The sequence below is a fragment of the Carassius auratus genome, chromosome 27 (assembly GCF_003368295.1).
Source record: "Carassius auratus strain Wakin chromosome 27, ASM336829v1, whole genome shotgun sequence".
Lineage (NCBI taxonomy): Eukaryota > Metazoa > Chordata > Actinopteri > Cypriniformes > Cyprinidae > Carassius > Carassius auratus.
In genome coordinates, this window is record NC_039269.1 from 5,492,481 (window position 1) to 5,515,425 (window position 22,945).

A 22,945-nucleotide genomic window follows, 5' to 3' on the forward strand; every position below is an offset into this window, starting at 1 on the left:
TTCTGTAACTTTTATTACACCGGCCTGAGCGGTGTAAGGCACGCATGCCAGCGAACAGTCCCAGAGAGGATTTCGCCGCTTTCGTTGAGTGGGTGCTGGAGAAAAATGGATCGTCGTTCACCATCTGCACCACTGAAGAGAATATCTCCAGCCCCACTCCCAAACCAGAGACCAGCCAGCCATCATCCCGCTGCACAGAGATAAAGGCAGAGCCCACCGCAGCCGCAGAGCCCGAGCCAATCACTGTCGGGGAGCAAGGTCTCAAGAGCGTGACTGACCAGGTTTGTGAGCCGGCAACACCGTGCGTTGTGGGATTATTGGTGGAGATTGAAGGTGTGGAGGAAAGCCCTGCCCACACTCCTGCGACTGAGGGTGAGCTACAATTGGTTTCTGGGAATAATATGGAGGAATTAATGGACCTTATAGACTGGTTTGTGAAGGTAAATCCTAAATCTACTATTTTTCCGCTGGTTCTGCCCAGCCCTCTATCTCCTGTTTCTCTGCTGGCTCTGTCCAGCCCTGATCATCCTGTGTTTCCTCCCGGCCTCCCTCTCTCACCTCCTCTTAGACCAGCCAGTTCCTCGACCTCATCTCCGCTGGTGCCAGTCAGTCCCTCAGCTCACCCTCGGTCAGCGCCATCTGGGCATGACGGTTCGCATCGGGACCTCCAGTCTCCAGCTCTGCCTTGGCATGAGGTTTCCCTGTCTCCACCTCCAGCCTCCGACCCTTGGACTCCACCTCGGTCCTTCGACCCAGTGGCTCTGCCTTGGCACCCTGCTCCCTTGTCTTCACCGTGGCCCGTCATCCCACCAGCTCCACAGGGCTCCCTCGTCCCTCCAGCTCCACCTTGGTCAGTCGTCACCCACCCTCTGTGTCACCCTGGCTCTGCGGCTGCTCTGCTCCATCTTGGGCTCCTCACCCACCGGCACAGTCTCCGTCAGTCGACCCCCTCCCACCGTCGACTCCACCGTGGATCATCATCCCGGCTGGTCTCTGGAGCACCATCTGGCTCCTCCTGCTCCGGGCTCCTCCCTGGCTCCTTCATCCACTCCACCCTAGTTCCATGCTCCATGCTCCCTCCTGAACCCCCAACCTCCCCCAAACTCTCTTTCGGTGCGAGGACGCACCATTCCGGGAGGAGGCCAACTGTTACATTCATGGACTTTGAGTGTCCTGATTTGGTCATGTTCCTGTTCTTGTTTGGTTAATTGATTAATCCCCACCTGTTCTCCATTCCCCAGATTACCTCCCTTGTGTTTAAAGCCCTGTCTGTTTAGTTCCTCGATGTCTGCGATTATCAGTGTTACCCTGTTGATGTTCATTAAACTCCTCTTTTAATTTATTATCCTCCTCGTTTGTCTGATTCCTACGCCTGTATACACACCATTGTAATAATCATCTGATCGTGGTTGTATTTCTCTATTAGTGCTGCTGGATTTTAGCAATGCGTTATACACTATTAACCACAACATTCTTTTGCATAGACTAAAAAACTTTATTGGCATTGGTGGAAGTGCATTAGCATGGTTCAAATCGTACTTGACTGCCATCAATTCATAGCGGTGAATGAAGAGGTATCATATCGATCACAACTGCAGTATGGAGTACCTCAAGTCTCAGTACTAGGGCCGTTACTCTTCACGCTTTACATGTTACCCTTGGGAGATATTATAAAGAACACTGTGTTCATTTTCACTGTTATGCTGATGATACTCAGCTCTATATTTCTTTGCAGCCCAGTGAAACATACCTATTTGAAAAACACCTGACAATTTACAAAACTCTTTCCAAAATTTGGATATAAATTGAGATCCCCTGTCAGAAGCCACGACTTCCGGGAGGCCGAAAGACGTGATCTAGGACAGTGACTGCTGTCTCCTTGGCTGTCGGTAATTTGGGCAAGGGAATGAAATGTGCCGCCTTCGAGAACCGGTCCACTAAGCTCAAAACAACCGTTATGCCATTAGAGGGCGGGAGGGCGGTAACAAAATCTAGTGCGATGTGGGACCAGGGTCTCGAAGGGACAGACAGCGGTTGAAGGAGCCCATCAGGAGGTCGGTAAGATGACTTACCACTGGCGCAAACTGAGCAAGCCAAAACAAAATTGCGGTCTTCACGAGCCATAAGTGGCCACCAGAATCATTGTTTAACTAACCCATTAGTTCGACTTTTCCCTGGATGACAAGCAACGTTAGAGCAGTGACCCCACTGAATGACTTCGGACTTTAACTCCTCCGGCACAAATAAACGGTTCGGTGGACAACCGGGCGGAGGTGTTACCCCTTCTAAGGCCGTCTTGACCTTCGACTCGACCTCCCATACGAGTGGTGAGACCACTACTTTCTCAGGTAAAATACATTTGGGAGTCACCGGACGGGCGGAGGGATCAAAAAGATGTGATAAAGAATCGGGTTTGACATTTTTGGAACCCGTGCGGTACGATAAAATAAAATCAAAGCGACCAAAAAAAAGTGCCCACCAAGCCTGCCTGGAATTGAGTCTTTTGGCAGTTCTAATGTATTCTAAATTCTTATGATCGGTCCAAACAATGAAAGGTACCCCAGCCAGTGACGCCACTTCTCTAAAGCTAATTTGACGACCAACAATTCTCACTGTTACCAATATCATAATTGCGTTCAGCAGGAGATAAATGATGGAAAAAAACGCGCAAGGATGTTCCTTATCGTCCGAGGCAGCACGTTGGGACAACACTGCTCCTACCACCACCTCTGATGTGTCAACCTCTACTATGAACTACCATGTGGGGTCAGGGGCCACAAGGATGCCCTAGGAAGGGAACAGACTGTACATGGTATTAAAGGCGGTTTTCCATTCATACCCCTTCCTGATGCGGACCAAATGATAAGCATTACGTAAATACAATTTTGTGAATACGGATGCTAGCTGTAACCTCTCAAAAGCTGAAGACATATAATGGATAGGTGTTCTTTATTGTAATGTTGTTCAGCTCTCGGTAATCAATACAAGGTCGCAGAGAACCATCCTTCTTACCCACAAAAATGAATCCCGCCCCCGCTGTAGAAGAGGAAGGGCGGATGAACCCAGATGCCAAGGAATCAGAAATGTATTTCTCCATGGCTTCCCTCTCTGGAATAGAAAGAGAGTATAATTTGCCTTTAGGCAGAGACTTACCTGTCACTAAGTCTATGGCACAGTCGTAGGGACGATGCGGAGGAAGAGAAGCAGCACGGGACTTACTGAACACCTCCTTCAGGTCCAGATACTCTGCGGGCACGTTTGATAATACCATCTTCTGAAAGACAGAGACAGGGACAACAGGACAAGCAGAAACCAGACAAGACTCATGACAACTTTCACTCCACAATGTGACTGTGTTGGAACCCCAATCCACTCGTGGATTATGTTTGATTAACCAGGGGTGACCTAAGACAATGGGAGCTATGGGGGAGTCCATGAGGAAAATGGATATGGTTTCACGATGATTGTCTGAAGTGAACAGAGTGATGGGTTCAGTGTAGTGGGTGACGTGAGGCAGTTCCTGGCCGTTGAGTGCGGTGACATGGATGGGAAGAGACAGAGGCAGGACAGGAATGTTCAGGTGACGTGCAAGGAGTGAGTTGATGAAATTACCTTCGGCTCCGGAGTCCAGAAGGGTGTGACAGTCGTGTGTGTGAGTCTCCCACCGCAGTTTCACCGGTAGGAGAGTCGATGATGTTGTTGAGGACTTCCCAGCGGAAATCCCACCCGATAGTAGCCTCATTTTTACTACTGGGCTGGCTCTTTTACCGGGCAGGAATAGATGGTATGTCCTGAGCCTCCGCAGTACAAACATAGTCCTTGGACCTCCGGCGCGCTCTCTCCCTCTGGGACAGCTGAGCTCTACCACCTGCATGGGTTCGTGGTCGTCGACGGGACCGACCGCGTTCTCTCAACTCGAGCGGCCCCTTTCCGGAGAGATGGGATGGGGTGTAGGACTGGTCTGTCTACCCAGACGATTAATCGGGCATCAACTCGCAGGGCTAGGTCAATGAGACCGTTGAGTGTGGGGGGCAGCTTGAGGAGTAGATCTCCTTCTGAACATGGTTCCACTGGTACGCGGCCGACAGGGTGCGGAACTGGATGGAGTAATCTATGACAGAAGAGGACCAGGCCTGGGCCATTATTTTTATGTTTTGCTTTTATGCGCCACCAGTCGTCGTGAGGGGCTGGTGTGCTGTTTTGTGTGTATTTTGAATAATTAAAGTGTTATTTGATTGTGCGGCCGGTTCCTGCCTCCTTCTTTTAGGACGACTATGGAGTTTTTATCATTACAATGACAATCCAAGATGGTGAAGGCGGTGAGTTATCGAGATGGTGGTGGAGAGTTGGCAGCAGGAGAGGATGGCACAGGAACTGCGGGGAATCGAGCCGAAGGTAAGTGGTGATGCTTGTTAAGGTGCGATGAGTGGATGAGGTTGCGGGGAAGACATGGACATCCAAACGCAGAACAACACAGAAACAAAGAACAGTTACCAACATGAAACAACGCTCTCACAAACACAAGACGTGAGACAAGCCATTACATAGTAAGAGACTGATGAGTGACAGCTGTTGCTTGATGACAATTAATGGAGACGCCCACAAGCTAATCAGTGCAGACGCAAAACACACAGACTTCACCACAAAAGTGCAAAACCCAGAGATCACTGTTTACCAACCGTGACAAGTTTCAGAAACATAACCGATGTATTAAAATAAAATATCTGAACAATGTCTTGAAGTGTGACTCCAGGCTGTTAAATTCTTAGAGAAATAATGCACTGCCGAAGTGTAATGATGCCATGATCTCTTTTTCCATTCTCAAAAAAATTACATTAGTTCCCAAAAACTTCTATTGCCTATGTTCTTTTCCCAGTGTTTCTTTCTGTCTACTGCTCCTGTTTTACTTTGTGCCTTGTTTGTCCTCATAGTTACCTTTGGTTTGTTGCCATAGCTACCCTTTTAGTTTCCATGTCAACCAATCACCTTCACCTGTCCCTTGCAAGCCCCTGGTTTTCTGGTGTTTTTCCCATGTTCTTTCTGTGTTGTCTTTAGTGGAACCTCTTTCTTGTTTCTTAAACTAAACACTCAAGTTCCAATATACTTCACTTTCCACATTCCGTAGCTCAATTAACGATTTTGATAATTATGCAGAACCATTGAGTAGACTCATCTGTCTGAACTTAACTTTGCGCCTGTATGTTTACCATCCACACTGTGACTTATTTATTTACTTGTTGTTATTTGAGTGTTTGCCTGAGACTGAAATCTAGTACCACATTTAATTGTCAAGGTTCCCAATTATTAGTCTAAGAGAATCACGTTTCCAAGTCAAATACTTTGCATTTACTTAATAACAGTCAGGTGTGTTGAAACTAAACTCAGCAGGAATGAGGAAGCTGTCACAGACTCACACAACTTTTACGTCACTCAAACACAGAACCAGAAAGATACGTACTGGAAGGTAGTTGAGCTGTTGTGTGTTTGTGTCTGTGTTCATGCAGTAAAATGGCAGAAGCCAGATTTTCTCAGGATGAGTTCATGTGTCCGGTGTGTCTGGATCTGCTGAAGGATCCAGTGGCCATTCCCTGTGGACACAGTTACTGTAAGATCTGTATTACAGACTGCTGGATCAGGAGGATCAGTGGAGAGTCTACAGCTGTCCTCAGTGCAGACAGACCTTCAGTCCAAGACCTGCTTTAGCTAAAAATACTATCTTGGCTGAAATGGTGGAGAAACTGAAGAAGACCAGACTCTCTGCTGACTGTGAGGCTGGAGCTGGAGATGTGCAGTGTGACGTCTGTACTGGAAGAAAATACAGAGCCGTCAAGTCCTGTCTGGTGTGTCTGGAGTCTTACTGTCAAACTCATTTTGAGCGGCACGAGGAGTTTCATTCACGGAAACCACACAAAGTGACTGAAGCCACTGGACGACTGCAGGAGATGATCTGCCAGAAACATGAGAAGATCCTCGAGGTTTTCTGTCGCACTGATCAGAAGTGTATATGTCTGCTGTGTACGATTATTGAACATAAAAACCATGACATTGTTCCAGCTGCAGACCAGAGGACAGAGAAACAGGTATTTAACACTAGACACTGATGAAATATTGGAAATTCGTTTCATACGTGTTTATATCTGCATCATATTAACAGCTCACAGCATTCACACGACACACAACCGCAGAAATGAATAGCAGCTGCAAGAAGAGTTTCACTTTCTCCTGAAAATGCACCGTAAACCTTTATTAACACTTTCTTTAAAAAAAAAGTCCTTAAGCAACATAAAATAATGAAAGGAGCTAGTCTTTGACAAAATAAACATCTGTCAATAAAAATAAAGCAAACTATACTACACAGCAGAAACATTGTCAGTGTGTAGCTCTACGTCTGTGTTAGTTTTGCTTTCCTAATGCTTAGAACTGTGCTGTGAAACGGTCGTTAATCTTCATGTTGATTCGTGTGAGATGATTGTAACAGATCATCACTTCTGGAGTTTGAACCTACAGCCGTTGTTTATCAGTTGAGATACATAACCTTTAAACTGCCTCACCCTGTGTTTACTGGATTCATCTGTTCATGATGATTTAGTGTCAGTAGTTTTCTGTGAGATTGACGATCATCTGTTTGTCCTGCAGAAGCAGCTGAAGGAGACACAGAAGACGCTCCAGCAGAGAATCCAGCAGAGAGAGAAAGATCTCCAGCAGCTGAGAGAGACTGTGGAGTCTCATAAGGTGAGTCTGGAGAAGAAGAGAAGTTTGTCTCCGTCTCAGTTCAGACTCACTGAAGCTGAATCACTGTGTGTCCTAACAGCGCTCTGCACAGACAGCAGTGGAGGGACAGTGAGAGGATCTTTACTGAGCTCATCCGCTCCATTGAGAGAAGCCGCTCTGAGCTGATACGACTGATCAGAGATCAGGAAAAGACTGCAGTGAGTCGAGCTGAAGAACGACTGGAGCGACTGGAGCAGGAGATCAATGATCTGAGGAGGAGAGACGCTGAGCTGGAGCAGCTTTCACACACACAGGATCACATCCAGTTCCTGCAGGTAACACACATCTAGAAGAACAGGATCATAGTGGACTTGAGCAGATCCTGCTGTGACAGAGACTCACAGAGAAACAGTTCATGAGTGTCTTATTATATAATCATCAGTCAGACTCTCATCTGATCATATTCTTCTGAAAGAGACGCTGCTTACAAACAGCTTTCAGCTCTGGAAATCTCTTAGGAATCATTCCTCTCAGCTCTTTCTTCTGGAAGATGTATTTAGCTGCTAAACACCACTAGAACCACCAACAGTTCAAAACTTCACTAACATTTCAGCTTTTTACCTAATTTTTCCTTCTGATTTATTACACAATAGTGAAATCAGCCACTCCTCTAGTGCGAGTTTGATGGCCAACGATTCCCGGTTTCCGATGTCATAGTTCTGCTCCGCTGGGGTCAGATTCCTGGAATAGTGAACTAAAGGCTGGAGCCGTGGAGGCTCACCAAACAGCTGCAATAACACGGTGTATTCCCTGACACAACCGCAGCAGTTGATCTGAAACAGAAATCTCACCAGTAGCTGAGCTAAATACCTCTGAGAAGTGTTAGTGAAAGCATCAAATGAGTTATTTATTACACTATTGGCATTCCATATGTCCTTTGCCCACGACAAAGCAAGACCAGACAGTAGCGAAATCAGGAATGCTACCTTGGAGCACTCAGTAGGGAATTTCTGCGGTTGCATCTCGATGTGTAACGCCACTTGTAAAAGAAAGCCGCCACATCCAGCTGGATGACCGGGGATCCATAGAAGTGTCCTGTTGGGTCCGGTCTTTTGTCACAAACCAGGGGATAGACAGGAGGTTAGTGATATGATGAGGTTTAGACTTGAAACAAAGAGTATGGCTGGTGCGATCAGTGATAAAGGCAATTGTCCAGAGACAAACACTGAAGGAGGATGATGATGCTTGGAGGCAGATTATAGAGTCCAGGTCTAGGAAACTGTGGAGACAACAAAAGAGAACCACAGAAGGATCGTCTGGGTTTCTGGGAGCAGAATCTCTTCAGTGTAGTGAATGATAGACTGGACGCCAAAGTACTGAGGTGATGGTGTGTTTGTCCTGGGTTTGATTACTGAGTTCAGGTGCAGGTGATCAGTTCTCCGGCGATTGGGAGCAGGTGATGGTGATGATGGAGGTGGCTGTGACGGTGATGATTCCCTGACAGTGTGATCATGTATTTTTTTTTGAATCATCAAATTATTTTGACAGATTAAAAGCACATCTTAAATCATTTATTAATCATTTGTTCATGTTTTTGCAGTACCCACTCGAAAGTAGAAACTATTCATAATTTGTAAATGTTTATAAACATCTACTATTGTTTTGTATCTTTGTTGGCTTTGCAATTTTAGCCACATTGCGCAGTTAGTTTGGTAGTGGTTAAGTGGTTAACTAAACGCTTGGTAAAGACGTATCTCACATTGTAATTTGGGGGCAAAACGTTTTTATCACCTCAACACTTATATTACTTAAAGTGTTGAGGTCATAAGAGCTTCTTATATTGTTCATACATGCCACATAATAAATAAAAAAAACTTTGCATATTATTCACTGATACCTACACGAGGTACTCTATAGATACACTGTTATTACAAAACATTACTCTGTAAATTCTGTTCACTTCTGCTGTAAATCTGTGATCTAAAGTGTTTCTGTGTTTTCTGTAGAGTTTCCAGTCTCTCTCAGCTCCTCCTGAATCTACAGACGTAAATGATGATCTCTTCAGTTCTCTCTTCTCTTCTGATGATCTGAGAGAATCTGTCCATCAGCTGAGAGACAAACTGGAGGATTTCTGTAAAGAGCAGCTCAAGAAGATCTCAGACAGAGGTAAAGTCCTGGAGATTCATCTGCTCTCAGAAACCAGTCCATCATCATCTCATATCATGGAGAACATCATATTAGAAATGTGTTAGGAATAGATACAGGATCATGAGAATCACACTGTTCATGTCTCTTGATTTCCACAGTCACATTCACCAACATTGATCTCTGGACCAGGAAGGACTTCCTACAATGTAAGTCAGTAAGAAAACCAGCAGAAAAACTCATGAGTGTGTTCATGTTCCTCCTGTAGAAGGAGAAAGAAGAGTTTATAACTGATGATGTAAATGATGATGTGCACAGATACTGAGACACTGATGATACACTGAACATGAAGAGATCAAACAGATTCATAATTCCTGATTCTGATGTGTTTTATCTCCATCAGATTCCCATCAGTTCACTCTGGATCTGAACACAGTGAATAAACTCCTCCGTCTGTCTGAGAACAACAGAGTGATTACATACACTAAAACAGTTCAGCCGTATCCTGATCATCCAGACAGATTTAATGGTTGGTATCAGGTGTTGTGTAGAGAGAGTGTGTGTGGACGCTGTTACTGGGAGATTGAGTGGAGTGGAGATAAAGGTGTGTGTATATCAGTGTCATATAAGAGCATCAGCAGGAAGGGAGCGGGTGTTGAGTGTGGGTTTGGATGGAATGATCAGTCCTGGAGTTTGTACTGCTCTCCCTCCAGATACTCATTCACACACAATAACATACAGACTGTTCTCTCTGTGAAGCCCATCATCAGGAGAATAGGAGTGTGTAGTGATGATGATGATGATAATGATGATGATGATGATGTCAGGAGAATAGGAGTGTTTGTGGATCACAGAGCAGGAACTCTGTCCTTCTACAGCGTCTCTGACACAATGAGCCTCATCCACACAGTCCAGACCACATTCACTCAGACGCTCTATCCTGGGTTTACGGTTTATTACGGATCATCAGTGAAACTGTGTTGATGAATCAGAATAGATATTATTATCATAATGGCCTTTCAATTCAAAAGATCTCACAGTGAATAAATAAATGTCATTATTAACCTCATGTAGCTCCGGCCCTTTCCAGCGTTTGTGTTCTTCTGTATTCTGCTGTTTTTATTCTCATGCATTTAAATGTTAAACATTCATTTCATTGTTCATTTGTTTTAAATTTTAAGTTACAGCATGTTAAATAATTAGTGTTAAAATTACAATTTTAAACTCTTCAAGCTTGTTTATTCAATGTGATTTCATGCGTTCAAGGAAAATAGTCTTGTTCTTTTTGAACTTCATTTGTCTCCCCACATTATTAAAATGCTTATTATATAGAGCTTATAATATGACAAAACTAAGTGAATTCATATTGTGTAAATGTAAATTATTGACAAGTGTAATTTAACAAAAATTAATATTATGTGGCATATAACATAGTTCTGAATTTGATTTCTTTCTTTTTTTTTACTTGAATATTAAACATTTAAAATTTAACACAACTTAATATTTTTATGTATTTTATAGTTTTATATACATGTATTTTCAAACAGTATTTTTGTTTTTTTATCTTAGACTACAAATATACAGTTTTTAAAATACAGCTTCAAGTTTTTAGTATGAAAGGAAATTCAGAATATCAAATTAAATCATCTAAGATTCAATACACAGAAATTCAGATCGTAGAGGAAGTAGGTCAGAGGTCATCGACAGGGAAGAGTAGATAAACTCTGAAAAGTCTAACAAAGTCTTTCGGTCAGTTAATAGTTTTCTAGTGTGAGTGTGTGGTTTAAGATCAACCTGATCATGAATCATTCAGAGTCTACACGATTCTTTAACATTTATGATTTACACTTATATGTTAGTGTTCTCAGCATCTGAAACATGTCACTGCAGATATTCTTTACAACTTAAAAGTACAAAAACTTTAATTATACAGTAACTTTAACAAATAAGCACAAGTCATCGTCATTCTCTTAATGCCTGGTGTTTTCTTCAGGAGCATCAGTGGACGTCTGAATCTTCTGTAATAGTTGTGTTTGAGTCTCAGTCGTCCTCAGAGTGAAAAGATGGATCTCACAATCACACAGTCACTGCTAGAAAGGGTTCAGATATGCAGAAGATGCTGGAAAACAGAAGAATCTGCAGGAGCTGGAGGATTTTTGTGAAGAACAGAGCTCAGTTTAACTCTTCAGAACAAACAAGGGACTCTTGAAGAACCATCACAAAACAGAAAAACAGTCTTTTTCAGCTCCCATCCTTGTTGCCCCTGACCTGTTGTTTCAAGTCTAAAAGTTATATGTTTACATTTTAATATTAAGGTTTAAACCAAGAGAGACTCTTCAAGCTCAAATCACTCATTATTTTAATATTCAGGTGATTATTCAGGTTTTTCTGTGACCTGATGTATCAGGACTCTGAGTTAACTTCTGCTCTCTAAACAATCCATCATCACAGACCGACCCGAATCCACAGCAGTATCAGCACACACACACACACACACACACACACGTGTGTGTTCAGGTGAAGGAGAGCTTGCCGTGTTTAGTTACAGTCACTGACAGTGATGTGATCGAAGCTTCTGTCATCAATGCTGCATCAAAGTCTTGATTCTTAAGGCGAAGGAGGATCTGTGTGATACAGAAGCTGTTAACAATACAGATAAAGTACACAGAAGCATTCATAATCTGCTAGAAGATCACCAGCTGATCCTACATCGACCCAGATACAGAAGAATAATGAAATCTAACTTTTTGGCCCGCTTCGATGTGTGAACTTAATTAAGAGGAACAGGTGTGAAGCATCGCGCCACCAAACACATTTATAAAACTTACAGAGCACGAGGGACCTGCTGGATCCCAGACCTCATTACCAGAGCAGAGTCTAGACTTTCCCAAGTCTGAGAGGAAACCTGCCGGATTCACACACACACACACACACACACACACACACACACACACACGCACACGCACACACACACACACACACTCTCTCTCTCTCACACACACTCTCGCTCTCTCTCTCTCTCTCTCTCTCTCACACACACACACACACACACGCAGCTTTATGATAATTCCTTCTGGATGCGTTCAGAAGTGATAAGTGTATACTTTAAGGAAAACACAGTTTTTCCATATTTCACTATGTTCTTTCACTATGTGATGATATTACTGCTCTGAGATCAAATACTGCGTAGTGCTCTCAGGAGTGACGATATTACTCTTCCAACATATATTATACAGTAGTATCTTTTAGTATTTTTATCCACAATTTTACTGTTTCTCAACTTAAAATATGAGGTAATGTAGTTATTTTTACTTCTGGAAATGATATTTAATAGTATTTCAGATCTCTAATATTATTTAGTTTATTAAAACTAAACAAAAAATGAATAAAAACTATATAGACAAAAAAAGTGCAACAAAATTCTAAAACGTTTAAATAAAATGAAAATAGACATTTAAAAAAAACTGATGAAAAAAGAAAAAAAAACTTTAACTAAAATTGTAATTAATTAATTAATGTTAAACATAAATATAAACATTCAAACTAATTTAAACTTAATTAATTCATTAGATAATGAATGATTAATTAATACTACAATAGTATAATTAACTACTAAAATAACACCATGAATACAATAATAAACTCTAAATAAAGTCTTCTTCTTCTTCTCTTTCTTTTCATGGGTCTATTTTTTATATAAGTTCCAGACCTGTATCTCAGAGTTAACCAGAGGTTTTTCAGCATCATGTTTTTCTGTTGTAATGTGAGATGTGTGAGATGTGTGTGTTCTCAGAGCTGCTAGAGCTCAGCTGTTCGGTCTCTTGGCTCGTTACACAGCATCATTAATTGTTTTGGCAGCAGCAGCGTCTGATGAAGGTCATAGACACAGCAGATATGAAATGAGAAAAAGGCAGAGACACTAAATAAATATATGCTGATGAGCAGAACAACAAGAAACACTCCAAACATGAGCTTGTGATGTGGATGTCCCACTCTCTCTGTCTCTCTTGAGTGTTTTCTGAGGGTTTCATTCTTTGTAAAACTTATTTTAAATATTTATTTTAAAGCACAGGCCTGGTTTTCGTGAACGGAGATCTTTACTATGACATGTGACAGTATTCAGCCAAACTCTTGCATTTACAGGATTCCCAGCACACTGGAGGAGCGTCTGGACTTCCTCATTTTTATTTCCGGAGTCAGCTTTGTCAAACTGAAGTATTCAGAAAGCCATCATCTGTTCAGAATCACATTCTGTTACTCATATTATTAAAACAGAAACCCAGTCTTATTCCTAAATGACAATGATTGAGCTTCAGTGTCAAGTCATCTTTATTTATATAGTGCTTTTAAGAATACAGATTGTGTCAAAGCACATGCTGCTATGGAGTTGGTTTATTGTTCACATTTTTCCCTTAGGAATTAGTTTGGTGCAGCATTCTATGTGTATGTACTGTAGGTATGACTGGGCTGTTATAAATATAAGAAGAAAAAATTCATAATTCTAATTTGTATGTTATAAAGTTGTTTGGGCTGGGGATAAATTGAATGTGATCTGTGATTGCATCATAATCATGTTGCATTGTGGTCTATGGAGCGGTCTGAAGTGTTCTCGCTCCCTCAGTAAAAAAATGCAGGGGTCGAGGGTCTGTCCATATAAACTTCTGTCGTCCACTTCATAAACACACTTCAGAATGAGAATGCAGCCAAAGTCTCAATGGATGAGTCACTGAATCATTCACTCACTCAAATGATTCATTCAAACACGTGGATTCATTCACAAACGAACAACGCAGAGTCTTAATGGACGAGACACCGAATCATTCATTCACTCAAATGATTCATTCAAACGCGTGGATTAATTCGGAAAAGAACAACGCAGAGTCTTAATGAACGAGTCACCGAATCATTCATTCACTCAAATGATTCATTCAAACACGTGGATTCATTCGGAAACGAACAACGCAGAGTCTTAATGAACGAGTCACCGAATCATTCATTCACTCAAATGATTCATTCAAACGCGTGGATTCCTTCGGAAACGAACAACGCAGAGTCTTAATGGACGAGTCACCGAATCATTCATTCACTCAAATGATTCATTCAAACGCGTGGATTCATTCGGAAACGAACAACGCAGAGTCTTAATGGACGAGTCACCGAATCATTCATTCACTCAAATGATTCATTCAAACGCGTGGATTAATTCGGAAAAGAACAATGCAGAGTCTTAATGAACGAGTCACCGAATCATTCATTCACTCAAATGATTCATTCAAACACGTGGATTCATTCTGAAACGAACAACGCAGAGTCTTAATGAACGAGTCACCGAATCATTCATTCACTCAAATGATTCATTCAAACACGTAGATTCCTTCGGAAACGAACAACGCAGAGTCTTAATGGACGATTCACCGAATCATTCATTCACTCAAATGATTCATTCAAACACGTGGATTCATTCGGAAACGAACAACGCAGAGTCTTAATGGACGAGTCACCGAATCATTCATTCACTCAAATGATTCATTCAAACACGTGGATTCATTAGGAAACGAACAACGCAGAGTCTTAATGAACGAGTCACTGAATCATTTACTCAAATGATTCATTCGAACTCGCAGATTTTGTAAGACTAGCAGATTAGCCAGAAACCACAAGAAGTATTTATGGACGATCACTGAATCACTCACTCAAACGATTCATTCAAACAATGAATTCATACAAATTAAAAACGTTAAAATAAACAATATTTCCCGCAGTGTGACGTGATAGTTATCACCAAGCTATCTTACACTGTAAAACATTTTATGTATATTTTTCCACTTATGAGGCCTATTTTATGCTCTGATAAAAAAAAATAAAAAAATTAAAAAAAGTATTATTTTTGTTTATTGAAGCAAGGAGCAAAGACTAAGACTTAAGTAAATTGTGTTGCTTAATAGTCCAATATATTGATTCAGCAAATCATTGATATAAATTATTTTAGCTCAGTAAGTTGCCAAAATAGCCTTAAATGCAGCAAAGATCTTGGATCGTGATCCTGCCCGAAAAAGTATTATAATTTGTTTTATATGATATAATGCCAAGTATTTGAAATATTTTGTTTAAAGCTTTTCACATCCCCAAACCCCTTGCCAGCAAATCAAAGAAAAATTAATAAATTACACAAAGTGCAATTAAATACACATTGTTACACCTCCATAACCATACACAGTCCACAGACATCTACACATACAAAATCATTAAAAAAAAAAAAATATTCCAATACCAATACCAGTAAATTCCCAATTATGCAAAAGTAAAATTGTTATACACTGTTATATTTGATCATATCACTGTCATTTTTAACATTTATTTCTTGATTTAGTATTTGGTCATTCAAACATTTATTATTATTATTATTTAACAGTGTAGTGCACTCAGCAGTGTGCAGTGTGCAGTGCGCGAGCCGCTGTTCTGGCCAATGGGCGGCGCGCCTCAATGAAGAGCTGCTCAGATCAGCCTCAGCCTCAGCCTCAGCCTCAGCAGCATCAGATGAAGATGAAGATGAAGGAGATGACAGATCCTCACACATGGACTCGAGCTCTGTCTGATGGACGAACACAGTCTCGGTGAGAACATCCACACACTGATGTCTTTGACACTTCCGAAATCATCCTGCTGTCGCTGTTTGAGGAAATAATCGCGCTTTTGTGCGCGTTCAAATCAAATCAGTGATGGGGATTCAAATGTGTAAAGTGATTGTTCAGCGTTTGACATTTTGCTTTACATTGGTAGATTTACATTGTTGCGTTGTGTTGCATCTCGTGGAGTCCTGTTATAATATTTTTTCATACCTATTTTTAATGCATGATTTTATTTGATTTTTTATTGTTTTGCACATGTTGCTTTGTATCTTTGTCCGCGTGCATGATTTACTCTATTAGTTGAATCTCTTCGAAAACAATAGAAAGAGCGATTAATGTAACACGAATTAAACGAAAAATGCATTACATTACTGTCAGTTCAGCAGTTTGGGAAACCATAGTGACTTTAATATGAACCATCAACTGATCCAAAAGATCTACTTCCTCCTTACATAGCTAGAGTTAAGGACTTACTGTTAAGTTTATTATTGTTGTTATAACTAGTAAAAAGAAGAAGAGTGAAATGGAAATCTCTCAAGGTGACCTCAAAGTTGGGCGTGAACACAAGTCAGCACAGACTCACAGCCCCAAAACTGAGCATTAAGAACCAGATAGGATTATTAATGTAGTATTCATCCATCAATAATCTCTGTGCTTCACCTCCATTACAATCAATCTGGATTACGTGATTATATTACAGTTTAAAATGCTCATATATCACAGTTACTTTTTTGTGGGTTGCATGATTACATGTTATTCACGCAGTGGCAGTAAATTATTCAGAATTATTCTCAGAAAGTTTCCTGTCCGAAGCTTCTACGGTCTCTCATAAACCCAGATTGGGAAACTCGTCGTTCTGCTGCCTATAAACACAGACCGAGCTCAGACAGATCAGGACACGCTGTGTAAAGAGACAGATCAGGGCTGTTTACTGATCAATGCATTCAACCTTTGCATTATTTTAAGACAAGCGTTGTGTTTGTTCTTCCTCAGTCCAGCATTTATAGACATTTATAGACATTTATAGACATAATCAGACACTTCCAATCCAATGCAAGCGGCTCCTGGAGTTAGTTGAAGCTGCTTCAGCTGCAGAGAGTTTGATTCATGTCTCTTTGATTTCAATGACGTGTCTTCTTGACATTGCTATGAAGTTGGTTTGGTGTTCTGTCTATTTTCCTTTAGTCTTGCACAAATCTGGTGTTTAGATATGATAATAAACATGCATTTGGCAGTTTTCCATAATTCATTTGGATGAATTGGTTTCATTTGCCGCAGGTTTCAATTATTATTATTTTATTATTGTGATAGTGTCGCAGTATGGAGAAGTTGAAAGCGCCTGTGAAGTGTCCTGCCCCCGTCGGCCCTCATCGACGCTCTCTGAAGGGGGTCTGACTCACGTCTGTCATTCGTAGACGCTGACATTTCCAGTTTTACTGAAGACTATTCATGCCTTCAATTATTCATAAAAGCATCACTGTATGGGACGCATGATTCTGAGGGATTGGGCAAAATGAAATCCTGCGGGCAGAGGTGAATTAGGTGATGCCATCTGTCTCTCTAATTGATTAAATGTATGAGTGGGTTTGTGAAGGGTTCGAGTTGAATCTGAGAATGAACAGATGATGTTTAACTGAAATGAGATGGATTAATGAGAGTGAGGATGGTGGTGATGCCGAGATATTAGAGAGAAACCGATCAAATCCAACGATATCCCCCTCAGGCTGTCAGGAACAGGAAATAATTATGTCTGTAATTTCATATGTTGAGTGTTTTTGAATCCATCTTTCTGTTTGATGATCATTGACTGGAATCATCTGAATGTGAGAATAACTGTGTTCATAAAACAGATGCAGTGTTACTAAAAGACCATCATAAAAACAACAACAACAACAACAACAACATGTTGAACAGAAATAGGTCAGCTTGCTTCATAATGACACACTGTTTTGCCAGAAGATGTTATTTCTCAGAAGTTTCTATTTTAAATCTCAAGGAATGTAATGAAGCTCTGAATTATGTCTCACACTGAAATATTTAAAAAAATGAATTAAAAAATATTAAAAGTGATTTTCTTACTTTCTTATTTCTGTCCTGTTTTCTAGTAGAAATATCAAAAAATTATTTATTCAAAAACCGGGATATTATTGTTAATTAAACCTAAAACTGAAACCTTTCAAACATTTTGATTATTTGAAAAAATAAATAAATAAAATATTTTAAAAAATGAAAATTTCATTTAGTTTATTTAGTTTTATTCTAATTTTTCATTTCTTATTTTTGTTCAGTTTAAGTTGAAATACTACAGTAAATAAAACTAAATAAACTCAATCTTAAGAAGAAATAGTCATATGGCAAAATAAAAAATAAAAAAAATACAAAAACAAAATAACTAAAATGAACTAAAAGATTCAGAACAGTAATCTTCTTTTTTTAACCTTTTTAACCATTAATTAATATTATTATATGATATTTGTACTCTAAAATCTAGATGAGATTTTAAGTCTTGTTTTCTAAAAAAAAAAAAATTTAAATATCAAAATTTTGTTAGTGTTTGCTAAAACTAAGCAAAAATATCTGGCAATGTGGTTAGAAAAATAATCTTGTTTAGCCTTTGAATTAAGATTATCTTTCTTACCCCACTGGCACATAGTTTTGATCATATTCAGCAAACACTAACTAAATTATATTTATTTTATTATTAAGTCATTGTGAGCAAAAAAGAAGTAAATATATCTAAACTTAATGTTTGATTAGTAATATGCATTGCTAAGGACTTCATCTGAACAACTTTAAAGATGATTTTCTCAATATTTAGATGTTTTTGCTCCCTCAGATTCCAGATTTATAATAGTTGTATCTCAGACAAATATTGTGCTCCTAACAAACCATACATTAATGGAGAGATCATTTATTCAGCTCCAGATTTCAGATTCAGTATAAATCTCAATTTCAATTATGACTGGTTTTGTGCTCCAGGGTCAACATGCAGTACTAACCTTGAACACAAGGGGGCACTTAACTGCAACTTTTATTTATTGTGTGTGACGTGTTCTGTTCTTCTTTGTGTCCCGCCCACAGGATGATTGACAGCCTCGTGACCCAATAGACAGGATGATCGCCACCGGCGGGCTGCTGAGGATTTCCCGTCGCCAGGACTCGCTGCGAACCAAGAACCACGCGGAGAACAAGAAGAAGCGGAAAGCTCGGAAGAAGCGCAAGAACGACGTGGTGGTGGTGAAGGGCAAAGTGAAGCTGTGCTCCGTCTCTGGGCTGGTGGCAGCGCTGGGGGTCTTGATCCTGATGATCGGCATCACCATGGCCGTACTGGGATACTGGCCCAAAGAGAGGAACCAGGAGAAAATCATCAAACCCGTGCCACAAATAACAATCGAGAACTTTACGAGCAATAACGAGTTAGTGAAGTCGAACGCTTCCTCCAGCTTCTTCAGAAGTCTGCTTGTGAGATATTTATACTCGGACAACCTCAAAGTCTTCGGACCGTTAGTGATGGGCATCGGGATTTTCCTCTTCATCTGCGCCAACGCGGTTCTCCACGAGGATCGCGACAAGAAAACCAAAATCATCAACCTGCGAGACATTTACTCCACAGTCATCGATATCCACAGTTTGCGAACCAAAGACTGCGTCCCGTTCAACGGCGTCATCGTGCAACCGAAGAGCGATAAACCGGCGTCTCCACGAAACAACAGACGCCCATCGTCTGCGAGGAAACACAGCTTGTTTGCGAAGCACCCGTCGTTCGCCGACACGATCTATAGCATTCATCACGGAGCCGAGTGGGAGACGCACTCCATCGTCACGTCGTCGCTCAATGCCTTCACGCTCCCCGTCATCAAACTCAACAACTGCGACGTGCAGGAGAACGAAGCTCCGCGGCGTAAGAGCTGTGTCGCGACGCTGGAGACCAAAGCGGAGGTCTCGAGGACACGGATGTGTCTGTCGCACCTGTCTCTGAACGCACTGATGGATCCCGGAGCCAGGCGTCTGGACGAGAGCTCGCGCAGGTTCAGCTGTCCCAGACTGGAGCGATCGGGGAGCAAGGGCTACTTTAAACTCTCCGATCTGGGACAAGATTCGCTCGAGACGCCCGACGCGGGGCGAGAGGAGGAAGAGACCCACGCTCTTCAGGAAAACTCAGATACACGTCTGCAGAAACACACTGCGTGTCATTCGTGAACCATGACCTAGGCGCACATTAAAAGATAGAAATGACTTTGAGACAAAACTATTTTAACTTAAATTCCGAAAAGGAGTACATTGCGAAAAAAATAAGTTTTCTTACGTAGTATTTCTTGTATAAATATAAAAAATGTATTGAATCAAGATGCATTTAGTTTAATGGTAAAATGACTTGAATTAATATATATATATAGTTTTTGCTTAAAACAAGCATGAATTTCTGCTAATGGGACAAGAAAAATAATCTTGTTTAGCCTTTGAATTAAGATTAGTTTTCTTATCCCAATGGCAGATATTTTTATTAATTTTAAGCAAAAACTAAAAATTTTTAAGTTTGTCAAGTAAATACGTCTTGATTCAGAAAACAAGACAAAAATACTAAGAAAATACTTTTTTTGTTTGAAGCATAAGCTTATTTAACCCTACCCCTTCTTCACTCAGTATTGATTATAATAATCATAATGTATAATTATTCATATTGTTTTCATGCATTAAAATAATTAGACATGCTAAAACACAGAATTTGGTAACAATTAAGCATAAAATGAGAAAAAATACAACATAGAGCTCTAAACGTGTGATTTTTGTTGAACTTTTAATAAATTGATGTTAAATTGTAAAGTTTTCATAATTTTAATTAATTAGATATACTTCTTAATTAATTACATTTAATTTAATTTACAAATTAAAAAGGATCCCAGAAAAAAAACACACACACACACACACACACATTATATATATATATATATATATATATATAAAACATTTCATAGCACCCCCCATAAAAACGATTTTAACCCCGTAAAGCCTGAATGTTTTGTCTCTTAAGGCTCATATCGTGAGAATATGAAGCTGGATTTACAGTCCTCTACAATCGCTATAAGACACATTACTCAACACTAAACTCTTCACACAGCTCTAAACATCTTTCAGCTCGACCCTGCAGTTCATTTCTCATTCAGAATGCACTCAAACTAACAAAACACTTCATTAATGTCTCAGATTAACTCTATGTGATATATTTCTGTCTCATTCATTTCTGTGCTAGGTTTTAAACTGATGTTGACTGATGTTGTGCTCGCTGTGTGAAGAGTTTTATAAAAGTGACCCAAGTATTGAGAAATGTGTCTTAGCGATCACTGAAGACTGCTGAAAATACAGCTTTGAACACGGAAATGAATTACACTTTAACACAGATTCACACAGAAAACAGCTGCTTTACATTGCAATAATATTTCCCTATTTTTACTGTATTTGTGATCAAATAATGATGTTTCTGGATGAATATGTCTCACATGAATGTGTTTGTGGGTTCTTTGGTTGCTGTTGTAGAGTCAGTTCAGCTCATCGTATCTCTCCAAAGCCTTGGTTTCAGACGAGGAGGACGTGTCACGTCTGAAAGTATTTCTGTATGAACCTAAAGTGATTAAGCAGAAGAAACTGTCTTTATGAACATTTGATGGTTAGTTATAATTACTGTAGCTAATTAAGATTTTCAACCTGAAAATTAAACCTTTTTCCTTCCTTCTTTCATTCATTCTGTTTTTTGTTTTATGTTTTCATTTCTTGTTTCTTTTTTCTTTCGTTAATTTGAATGTTCAATCATTCATTTGAATTTTCCCTTCATTTTCTTTTTTTATTGCTTTGCATTTCATGAAATAATTTTTCTTTATTTTTATTTCATATATTTTCTACTTTCTTTTGTCTCTTTTCTCTTTTATTTATTTATTTATTTTCTTTAATTTTCTTTGACATTTTTATTCTCCATTTATTTTTAATAGTTTTTTTTTGCATTTATTTTCTTACTTTTTATTTTTTATTGTTTTTTTCACTTATTTTTTGTATCATTACTTTGTTCCATTATTTATTTCATTCATTGTTTATTTTTCCCCTTTTTTTATTGTTATCTTACTATCTGCCCTTTTTTAATCTTAATTTTTATTCATTTTATTTTATTTTTTTCCTTTCATTTTTCTACTTCTTTTTAATTGTTTTTCTTTTATTTCTTTTATTTATTTCTTTATTTTTACCTTTTCTTTAATGTAGTTTTTTCCCTTTTACATATTTTTATTCTCTAAAAAAGTTTTTTATGTTTTTTTTAATTTATTTTTATTATTGTTTTATTTTTTATTAAATTTTCCTTTTATGTTTTTTCCATTTGTTTCTCATTTCATTTCTTTATTTTTATTTGTTTGTTTCTTTTTTCTTTTAAATACATCCCAGTGTTTCACTTCGCATGTGTAATGTACTGTATATTGTAATAGTTTCAGTTGATAATTCACATGAAGCCCCTCATTAGTTGTTAGAGTCATTAACATGAATAATAATTATCCCGATGTAGAACAGTGTTGTGCCTTTATGACTTTAACTGTTTTGTGTGGCTCTGATCTACTCTTGTGTATCTAGACTCCACAGTTCACTGTACATCTATCAGAATAATTTATATGTTTCCTGTAAAGTGATGATCAGCACTAGATCCTGAGACTGGGGTTACAGTAGGACTGCACTGATGTTCATGTGTTCAGGTGATAAACACACATAGATATACTGTAGATCACATTATGCAACTTTGCACATGCTGTTTCCTCTTATTTTAGTGAGCAGCAATAAGTGATGTAGCTGAGGACTCAGATTTTCTTCTGATTCTGAGTTTGTAGCTGTCCAATAGTTTTATCTGCTACATTAAAATAAAGTTATTTTAGATAATAGTATCTTCTGTGCTATAATTGGATTCATACTGACACCTAGTGGACAATTACTGTCACTGAGGGTACACTTCATTCAAAATATGATTACAAATATTATTCTAATTTCATAACAGATGAGTAGTTTGTGTGAAGCTGCCGTTAGAATAGATTTTAAATTATATTTAAGCAAAACTATCCGATATTTCAGAAATATGCATAACTGATCACATTCATAAACTCCGCTTGACTCTTATATCTCAGCCTGTTTATCTGATCGAATGACTTTAAGAGATGAACTTTGACCTTCACTTTACTGATATTCTACGTGGCATCAGATGAACAACTAAACGATGATCTTATTATCGAAGATCGTCTCTTATCTTAATGTATTACACATTCAGTATTACTACAGAATATAATAAAGATGGGGAAATCGGCCTTTAATTGTTGTAAAAGTTTTAATTATTTATTAAAAGGCTGCAAACTCTAAAATAAAAAAAACTGAACTTCGCAAGCAAAATCTAGCTCCATTTTTAATATCATTTTATAATATAAACATAATATTTATGT

The 22,945-nt window shown here is 39.3% G+C and overlaps 1 protein-coding gene and 1 pseudogene across 1 annotated transcript; both read left to right on the top strand.

The window, feature by feature from the left end:
* Window positions 1–5,470: 5,470 nt before the first annotated feature.
* LOC113045180 (tripartite motif-containing protein 16-like) lies at window positions 5,471–10,293 on the top strand (annotated as a pseudogene).
* A 5,051-nt stretch (window positions 10,294–15,344) lies between these two features.
* On the top strand, window positions 15,345–20,109 carry LOC113046352 (transmembrane protein 200A-like). Its single transcript, XM_026207238.1, has 2 exons — window positions 15,345–15,470; window positions 18,567–20,109. The coding sequence occupies exon 2, from the start codon at window positions 18,600–18,602 to the stop codon at window positions 19,683–19,685; it is 1,086 nt and encodes a 361-aa protein (XP_026063023.1). The 5' UTR covers window positions 15,345–15,470; window positions 18,567–18,599; the 3' UTR covers window positions 19,686–20,109.
* Window positions 20,110–22,945: the final 2,836 nt, after the last annotated feature.